The sequence below is a fragment of the Oncorhynchus masou genome, chromosome 14, assembly GCF_036934945.1.
Source record: "Oncorhynchus masou masou isolate Uvic2021 chromosome 14, UVic_Omas_1.1, whole genome shotgun sequence".
In the NCBI taxonomy this organism is placed as follows: Eukaryota; Metazoa; Chordata; class Actinopteri; order Salmoniformes; family Salmonidae; genus Oncorhynchus; species Oncorhynchus masou.
The window spans coordinates 37,783,008-37,793,007 of NC_088225.1; the positions used below are offsets into that span (position 1 = coordinate 37,783,008).

A 10,000-nucleotide genomic window follows, 5' to 3' on the forward strand; every position below is an offset into this window, starting at 1 on the left:
GCCTTTATCTTCTGGAATATTTTCATTTCTATCCTGCAACAGCTGCTCAGTTAAATTTTGTATCACCTTCTCGGTCTCTTCCTCTCTCTCTACTTCTCTCTCTCTCTCTCTCTCCTTCTCTCTCTCTCTCTCTCTCTCTCTGTCTCTCTCTCTCTGTGTGTCTCTCTCTCTCTGTCCCTCTCTCCCTCCTTCTCTCTCTCCTTCTCTTCTCTCTCTCTCTCTCTCTCTCTCTCTGTCTCTCTCTCTCCAGGGTGGAAGTTGAACCCAGTAGTCGGTGCAGTCTACAGTCCAGAGTTCTATGCAGGTAAGAGGACAGAAGCCCAGTCATTAACTGTGTTCCAAGTCTTTAGGTCTTAGACATCACATGATTCACTGGACCACATCCACATCACATGATTCACTGAACCACATCCACATCACATGATTCACTGAACCACATCCACATCACATGATTCACTGAACCACATCCACATCACATGATTCACTAAACCACATCCACATCACATGATTCACTGAACCACATCCACATCACATGATTCACTAAACCACATCCACATCACATGATTCACTGAACCACATCCACATCACATGATTCACTGAACCACATCCACATCACATGATTCACTAAACCACATCCACATCACATGATTCACTGAACCACATCCACATCACATGATTCACTAAACCACATCCACATCACATGATTCACTGAACCACATCCACATCACATGATTCACTAAACCACATCCACATCACATGATTCACTAAACCACATCCACATCACATGATTCACTGAACCACATCCACATCACATGATTCACTGAACCACATCCACATCACATGATTCACTAAACCACATCCACATCACATGATTCACTGAACCACATCCACATCACATGATTCAGAGGACCACATCCACATCACATGATTCACTGAACCACATCCACATCACATGATTCACTGAACCACATCCACATCACATGATTCACTGGACCACATCCACATCACATGATTCACTGGACCACATCCACATCACATGATTCACTGAACCACATCCGCATCACATGATTCAGGGAACCACATCACGTGATTCAGCAGTACTCCGGGTGGTCAGGTCATTGGTGTAAATTATACATCGGGTAATCCTGAAAGCTGATTGGATTAAAAAAATGCATTCCAACCAGTGTCTACTCCACAAATTACCACAGGCTTAATCTATGATGTTAAAATGTCTATTTACTCTGTTCCGTCTGACTGCGCAATCCACTATCTCATCAGCCCAGCCAGGCAATTTATAAACTTGATCTCCACTATAAAAGGCATCTGGACATTATCTCACATTTCTTGAAGACTAACATATAGTTTTCAACAGCGGAGATTTATATCAATCTGGCTGTCTGTCTCTCTGACATTTACAACATTGTTTCAGTATTCAAATTCTCCAGTAGTCGGTGCAGAGTTCGGGGCGGCAGGGTAGCCTAGTGGTTAGAGCGTTGGACTAGTAACCAAAAGGTTGCAAGTTCAAACCCCGAGCTGACAAGGTACAAATCTGTCGTTCTGCCCCTGAACAGTTAACCCACTGTTCCTAGGCCGTGTCAGGATGAGACAGACGGGCAGGCAGCTCTTCTGGTTCATAGGCACATGATTACTGCGTACAACAACAGCTGTAGGATCAGCAGAGGCATTCGGGGCAGTTCCAGGGACATAAAATAGGTTACATTGTGTCTACCTGGTATAATGTACATTTGCTGAAGCATTATGACAACACTGCGTCACAATGGTAGGTATTAACTGAGCTGGGCTTGGGTCATTGATAAGTCATTGTCTCAACGCAGCCTTATAGTGCTGTGAAAGGACCCAGGAACCCAGATGATCTGGGTGGATCCCATCCTCATTATAGTGCTGTGAAAGGACCCAGGAACCCAGATGATCTGGGTGGATCCCATCCTCCTTATAGTGCTGTGAAAGGACCCAGGAACCCAGATGATCTGCGTGGATCCCATCCTCCTTATAGTGCTGTGAAAGGACCCAGGAACCCAGATGATCTGGGTGGATCCCATCCTCCTTATAGTGCTGTGAAAGGACCCAGGAACCCAGATGATCTGCGTGGATCCCATCCTCCTTATAGTGCTGTGAAAGGACCCAGGAACCCAGATGATCTGGGTGGATCCCATACTCCTTATAGTGCTGTGAAAGGATCCAGGAACCCAGATGATCTGCGTGGATCCCATTCTCCTTATAGTGCTGTGAAAGGATCCAGGAACCCAGATGATCTGGGTGGATCCCATCCTCCTTATAGTGCTGTGAAAGGACCCAGGAACCCAGATGATCTGGGTGGATCCCATCCTCCTTATGGTGCTGTGAAAGGACCCAGGAACTCAGATGATCTGCGTGGATCCCATCCTCCTTATAGTGCTGTGAAAGGATCCAGGAACCCAGATGATCTGGGTTGATCCCATCCTCCTTATGGTGCTGTGAAAGGACCCAGGAACCCAGATGATCTGCGTGGATCCCATCCTCCTTATAGTGCTGTGAAAGGACCCAGGAACCCAGATGATCTGCGTGGATCCCATCCTCCTTATAGTGCTGTGAAAGGATCCAGGAACCCAGATGATCTGGGTGGATCCCATCCTCCTTATAATGTTGTGAAAGGACCCAGGAACCCAGATGATCTGCGTGGATCCCATCCTCATTATAATGTTGTGAAAGGACCCAGGAACCCAGATGATCTGGGTGGATCCCATCCTCCTTATAGTGCTGTGAAAGGACCCAGGAACCCAGATGATCTGCGTGGATCCCATCCTCCTTATGGTGCTGTGAAAGGACCCAGGAACCCAGATGATCTGGGTGGATCCCATCCTCCTTATGGTGCTGTGAAAGGACCCAGGAACCCAGATGATCTGGGTGGATCCCATCCTCCTTATAGTGTTGTGAAAGGACCCAGGAACCCAGATGATCTGGGTGGATCCCATCCTCCTTATGGTGCTGTGAAAGGACCCAGGAACCCAGATGATCTGGGTGGATCCCATCCTCCTTATGGTGTTGTGAAAGGACCCAGGAACCCAGATGATCTGGGTGGATCCCATCCCATCCCATATAAAACGTGTTTTGTTTCCAAAAGGTATCGACATTGTCAACAAAAGTTACACCCAACGAGCTGCAATAATCACATAGCCTGTTGTGAAGAGAAAGATCCCTGCTGAAGCGTTTAATGCCACGACTCAGAGAGGACACAGGGGCAGATATGCTGTGTCTTTTGTTAGTGTCTAGCAGAGAGTCAACCAGCTCTTTAAAATCCAGTTTCAAATGTTCAGAGCTGCCCTTCATAATGTCATTAAAACCCCCGACGATGACTTTGAAATCGTTAGGCACTGCAGACGAACACCCCCCCCCCCCCCATGCTGTTTGTATCCTCTACGGGCCTCTCGTTGGGATTGTGGTCTGCTTTTTGGGCGGCCTCCACGGCTCAGTGACATGCAGCCACCGTTGAATGTCTTGCTCTTCTTGCTGTGCTCCTTCGACGCCGTGTTCAGATGGGGGAGCTCCGGGCAACACCGGCCAGTCGGATAACGACAAACGACAAGGCGGAGATGCATCCAACGAGCCCAAAAGCCCTCCAGCCACCGGCGTAGAAAATGTAAACATTCCACTCCGTGTTTTCACTAGTTTCATACATAGGCTGGCGACCTGCGTGATCAAGGAAGCCACCTCAAGCTCAGAATCATCGGCAAGTAAACATTTTTCCTCATTGGAACTCAGAGTGATCCAGTTTGTAGTAGATACAGCTCCTACACAAAGGCCAGAGCAACTCCATTTGAGCTGGGCCCACCAAGGTCACACCAACCTGGGTTGAAATGCCCACCAAGGTCACACCAACCTGGGTTGAAATGCCCACCAAGGTCACACCAACCTGGGTTGAAATGCCCACCAAGGTCGCACCAACCTGGGTTGAAATGCCCACCAAGGCCACACCTACCTGGGTTGACTGGCCACACCTACCTGTGTTGAAATGCCCACCAAGGTCACACCAACCTGGGTTGAAATGCCCACCAAGGTCACACCAACCTGGGTTGAAATGCCCACCAAGGTCACACCAACCTGGGTTGAAATGCCCACCAAGGTCACACCAACCTGGGTTGACTGCCCAACAAGGCCACACCTACCTGGGTTGAAATGCCCACCAAGGTCACACCAACCTGGGTTGAAATGCCCACCAAGGTCACACCAACCTGGGTTGACTGCCCACCAAGTTCGCACCAACCTGGGTTGAAATGCCCACCAAGGTCACACCAACCTGGGTTGAAATGCCCACCAAGGTCACACCAACCTGGGTTGAAATGCCCACCAAGGCCACACCTACCTGTGTTGAAATGCCCACCAAGGCCACACCTACCTGGGTTGAAATGCCCACCAAGGCCACACCAACCTGGGTTGACTGGCCACACCTACCTGTGTTGAAATTCCCACCAAGGTCACACCAACCTGGGTTGAAATGCCCACCAAGGTCACACCAACCTGGGTTGACTGCCCACCAAGGTCGCACCAACCTGGGTTTGAATGCCCACCAAGGTCACACCAACCTGGGTTGAAATGCCCACCAAGGTCACACCAACCTGGGTTGAAATGCCCACCAAGGCCACACCTACCTGTGTTGAAATGCCCACCAAGGCCACACCTACCTGGGTTGAAATGCCCACCAAGGCCACACCAACCTGGGTTGACTGGCCACACCTACCTGTGTTGAAATGCCCACCAAGGTCACACCTACCTGTGTTGAAATGCCCACCAAGGTCACACCAACCTGTGTTGAAATGCCCACCAAGGTCACACCAACCTGGGTTGACTGCCCACCAAGGTCACACCTACCTGTGTTAATTGAAACAATGCTTTAGTGCAGTACAGAAGAATCAGAAGACAGTGGTAACAAATTGATATTTATAGAGTAGAGGGGTAGAAGACTTCATGATGACACACAGACGCAACAACAAATACTCCTACACGCACGCACGCACGCACACACACACACACACACACACACACACACACACACACACACACACACACCAAGCATTTTAAGACTCGTAGAGGATTTCTTCCTCTTTCTTTGTCTTTTTCCATATATACCTCTTTGGCATGTGTGTGTGTGTATATATATGTGTGTGTGTGTGTGTGTGTGTGTGTGTGTGTGTGTGTGTGTGTGTGTGTGTGTGTGTGTGTGTGTGTGTGTGTGTGTGTGTGTGTGTGTGTGTGTGTGTGTGTGTGTGTGTGTGTGTGCGCGCATGCATGCGTGTTTACCTTGGCTGTACCATTCCTGACCTTCTGTCCTCTCCTGTCATTACCCTCTCTCTCATTATGGGGAAAAATATCCTGATTTATCATTATATGAACAAAGTCAGGAAGAAGGACATAGGGAGAGACAGAGAGAGAGAGGGAGGGAGAGAGAGAGAGGGAGAGAGAGAGAGAGAGGGAGGGAGAGAAAGAGAGGCAGAGAGAGAGAGAGGGAGGGAGAGAAAGAGAGGCAGAGAGAGAGAGAGGGGGAGAGAAAGAGAGGCAGAGAGAGAGAGAGGCAGAGAGAGAGAGAGAAATAGAAAGAGCGCGAGAGAGACAGAGAGAGAGAGAGAGACATAGATAGACAGAGAGAGAGACAGAGAGAGAGAGAGACCTAATTGTCTGTCTTTTCAAGGGCGTCATGGGGCTGAACTATATTTTGTAAATTGAAATCAATATGTTTCATTTCTCCAGACACTCATTTTCCTAATTCAGTGAACATTCTTTTAATTACAAGATGCTCCGTATCGATTCACTTTGTCTCACCTTTCAAATCCCCCAAACATCATTAGGCTTGGTGTGTGTGTGTGTGTGTGTGTGTGTGTGTGTGTGTGTGTGTGTGTGTGTGTGTGTGTGTGTGTGTGTGTGTGTGTGTGTTGCGTGTGTGTGTTGCGTGTGTGTGTTGCGTGTGTGTGTGTGTGTGTGTGTGTGTGTGTGTGTGTGTGTGTGTGTGTGTGTGTGTGTGTGTGTGTGTCTGTGTGTGTGTGTCTGTGTGCGCGTGTGTCGTGATGTGTGTGTGTCAGTGTGTGTTGGGCCTGCTTTAGGTTCTCCTGTCTCTCCCTTCTCTTCTGTGATTAATGAGGGCATCTTGAATACGTGCCGATGGTGTCCGGACACTGGGAGTTGGGTCGGCTCACTAGACTGTTGTTTAGATGTGCCGATGGTGTCAGGACACTGGGAGTTGGGTCGGCTCACTAGTCTGTTGTTTAAACGTGCTGATGGTGTCATGACACTGGGAGTTGGGTCGGCTCACTAGACTGTTGTTTAGATGTGCTGATGGTGTCATGACACTGGGAGTTGGGTCGGCTCACTAGACTGTTGTTTAGATGTGCCGATGGTGTCAGGACACTGGGAGTTGGGTCGGCTCACTAGTCTGTTGTTTAGACGTGCTGATGGTGTCATGACACTGGGAGTTGGGTCGGCTCACTAGACTGTTGTTTAGATGTGCCGATGGTGTCAGGACACTGGGAGTTGGGTCGGCTCACTAGACTGTTGTTTAGATGTGCTGATGGTGTCAGGACACTGGGAGTTGGGTCGGCTCACTAGACTGTTGTTTAGATGTGCTGATGGTCAACCACTTGGAGTGTTGAAAGGTTCCGACTACTTGGAGTGTTGAATGGTTCAACCACTTGGAGTGTTGAAAGGTTCCGACTACTTGGAGTGTTGATTGGTTCAACCACTTGGAGTGTTGAAAGGTTCCGACCACTTGGAGTGTTGATTGGTTCAACCACTTGGAGTGTTGATTGGTTCCGACCACTTGTAGTGTTGAAAGGTTCCGACCACTTTGAGTGTTGAATGGTTCCGACCACTTGAAGTGTTGAATGGTTCCGACCACTTGAAGTGTTGATTGGTTCAACCACTTGGAGTGTTGAATGGTTCAACCACTTGGAGAGTTGAAAGGTTCCGACCACTTGGAGTGTTGAAAGGTTCCGACTACTTGGAGTGTTGATTGGTTCAACCACTTGGAGTGTTGAATGGTTCAACCACTTGGAGTGTTGAAAGGTTTGACCACTTGGAGTGTTGAATGGTTCAACCACTTGGAGTGTTGAAAGGTTTGACCACTTGGAGTGTTGAAAGGTTTCCGACCACTTGGAGTGTTGAAAGGTTTCCGACCACTTGGAGTGTTGAAAGGTTTGACCACTTGGAGTGTTGAAAGGTTTGACCACTTGGAGTGTTGAATGGTTCAACCACTTGGAGTGTTGAAAGGTTCCCGACCACTTGGAGTGTTGAAAGGTTTGACCACTTGGAGTGTTTAAGGGCTTGAGTGTGATATACTTGATACCACAGAAAAATGTTCTCCGTTTCCAAGGTCACACAAAGCCTGTAGTGTATATTACCAGTCAGACTATGAGAACATTGACCCGGCATCATAGTCTGTTGTTGTTGTTGTCGTTGTTGTGTCCATGCATAATACAATCAATAGGAAGATGTTTACCTTGTGTCTCTTCTGTCAATATACCTGGTGTCTTTAGGACAGTCTGGTCCATTCAGGAGATATCACGCTCTAATCCTGTTGAATCACTGTCTGTGTCCCAAATCACTCCCTATTCCCAAGATAGTGCCCTACAAGCCCTGGTCAAAAGTAGCACACTATGTAGGGAATAGGGAGAGTGTTTGTTTTGAGCAGTTTTAGTATTTTAATATTTGACTTGAATCGATGTCATCTGAATTTACAATTCATCTCGTCGCAATTTTTTACACAGAACACTGAAGCATTTCTCTGTGAAATGATCACCCCTTCTCTCTCTCTCTCTCTCTCCCCCTCCCTCCCTCCCTCCCTCCCTCCCTCCCTCCCTCCCTCCCTCCCCTCTCTCCCTCCCTCCTCCCTCCCTCCCTCCCTCCCTCCAGTACCGGGCTTCCCCTACTCAGCAGCCAGTGCTGCGGTGGCAGCCTACAGAGGGGCCCATCTAAGAGGTCGAGGGCGTACGGTCTACAACACATTCAGAGCAGCCGCACCCCCACCTCACATCCCCACATACGGAGGGTGAGTATCCCTCACTTCTCTCTTTATCTAGCTGTACCGTGCTTTCTCTTTCTGGCATTATGTGTGTATACCTCCTCTCCTCTTGTTCCCTTTGTCTCTCTCTCCCTCTCTCTCTCTCTCTCTCTCTCTCTCTCTCTCTCTCCCTCTCTTTCTTTCTCTCTCTCTCTCTCTCTCTCTCTCTCTCCTCCTCCTGTCTGTCTCTCTCTCTATCCTCCTCCTGTCTGTCTCTCTCTATCCCTCTCCTGTCTGTCTCTCTCTATCCTTCTCCTGTCTCTCTTCTCTCTTTATCTAGCTGTACCGTGCTTTCTCTTTCTGGCATTATGTGTGTATACCTCCTCTCCTCTTGTTCCCTTTGTCTCTCTCTCTCTCTCTCTCTCTCTCTCTCTCCCTCTCTGTCCTCCTCCTGTCTGTCTCTCTCTCTATTCTCCTCCTGTCTGTCTCTCTCTCTATCCTCCTCCCGTCTGTCTCTCTCTCAATCCTCCTCCCGTCTCTCTATCCTCCTCCTGTCTCTCTCTCTCTTTAACCTCCTCCTTTCTCCTCTCTCTCTTCCTCTTTCTTTCTTTCTCTCTCTCTCTCTCTGTTTCTCTCTCTAACTGTCTCTCTCTGTGTCTGTATATGATGTGTAATGGGGTTTTTGGGATAGAGGACAGAAGCATTGCATGCTGGTCTTACCCCACCAGAGAAAGCCACCCCATAGCATGTGATCGGGCCCAAAGATTTGCACCTGACCTTGCACAGACTCCTGTGAGATGACCGTCAGTCTGGGCTGGGGGGTTCTGGGGGTTGTCGTGTTTGGGATGGATCTAAGGTCCATTGTGTACCCTCCTATTGGTTAGGTTTAGGATTGGTGGAGGGGGATCTGATCCTAGATCTGTGCTTAAGGGTAACTTCCACCCAGCGCTTATGGCTCTCTGCTGTCTTTGGATTTGGAGAGAGCCCCGTCTCCCCCGTGCCCCCCACACCCTCTCCCTCTTCCCCCCCTTCCCCCATGCCCCCCACACCCTCTCCCTCTTCCCCCCCTTCCCCCATGCCCCTGACACCCTCTCCCTCTTCCCCGTGACCCTCACACCCTCTCCCTCTTCGCCGTGACCCTCACACCCTCTCCCTCTTCGCCGTGCCCCCTACACCCTCTCCCTCTTCGCCGTGCCCCCTACACCCTCTCCCTCTTCCCCCGTGACCCTCACACCCTCTCCCTCTTCACCGTGCCCCCTACACCCTCTCCCTCTTCCCCGTGACCCTCACACCCTCTCCCTCTTTGCCGTGCCCCTCACACCCTCTCCCTCTTCCCCGTGACCCTCACACCCTCTCCCTCACCGTGCCCCCTACACCCTCTCCCTCTTCCCCGTGACCCTCACACCCTCTCCCTCTTCACCGTGCCCCCTACACCCTCTCCCTCTTCCCCGTGACCCTCACACCCTCTCCCTCTTCCCCGTGCCCGCTACACCCTCTCCCTCTTCCCCTAGAGGATGATAGCTCTAACAGGGGGCCCTTTCGCTCTTCCCTGCCCCCCATCCCCTAGAGGATGATAGCTCTAGCAGGGGGCCCTCTCCCTCTCCCCCCCATCCCCTACAAGATGATAGCTCTAACAGGGGGCCCTCTCCCTCTTCCCTGCCCTCCCATCCTCTAGAGGATGATAGCTCTGACAGGGGGCCCTCTCCCTCTTCCCTGCCCCCTCATCCCCTAGAGGATGATGGCTCTAACAAGAGTCCCCCCCCATCCCCTAGAGGATGATAGCTCTAACCCCCCCATCCCCTAGAGGATGATAACTCTAACAGGGCCACCCCCCATCCCTTAGAGTACGATAGATCTAACAGGGCTCCCCTCATCCCCAAGAGGATGATAGCTCTAACAGCCCCCCTCATCCCCCGAGAGGGAAGTCCTGACATAGAGATAGGTGACATAGATAGTATTTCCATGAACTCTGGTCCACTCCTTAATTGCTCTCATGAAAGCCCAATCTGGAGTCAT

At 50.1% G+C, this 10,000-nt stretch overlaps 1 protein-coding gene across 6 annotated transcripts in view; it reads left to right on the forward strand.

The window, feature by feature from the left end:
- Nucleotides 1-10,000, forward strand: part of LOC135554816 (RNA binding protein fox-1 homolog 1) — an 86,163-nt gene that overhangs the window by 36,098 nt on the left and 40,065 nt on the right. For all 6 annotated transcript variants that reach the window (XR_010457748.1, XR_010457749.1, XR_010457750.1 and 3 more), the window contains exons 7-8: nt 251-304; nt 7,897-8,032. Coding sequence is in view for 3 of the 6 variants with exons in the window: in XM_064987260.1 (XP_064843332.1) it covers nt 251-304; nt 7,897-8,032 (190 nt within the window). In the remaining 3 variants the exon portion in view is untranslated. The remainder of the gene's footprint in view (nt 1-250; nt 305-7,896; nt 8,033-10,000) is intronic.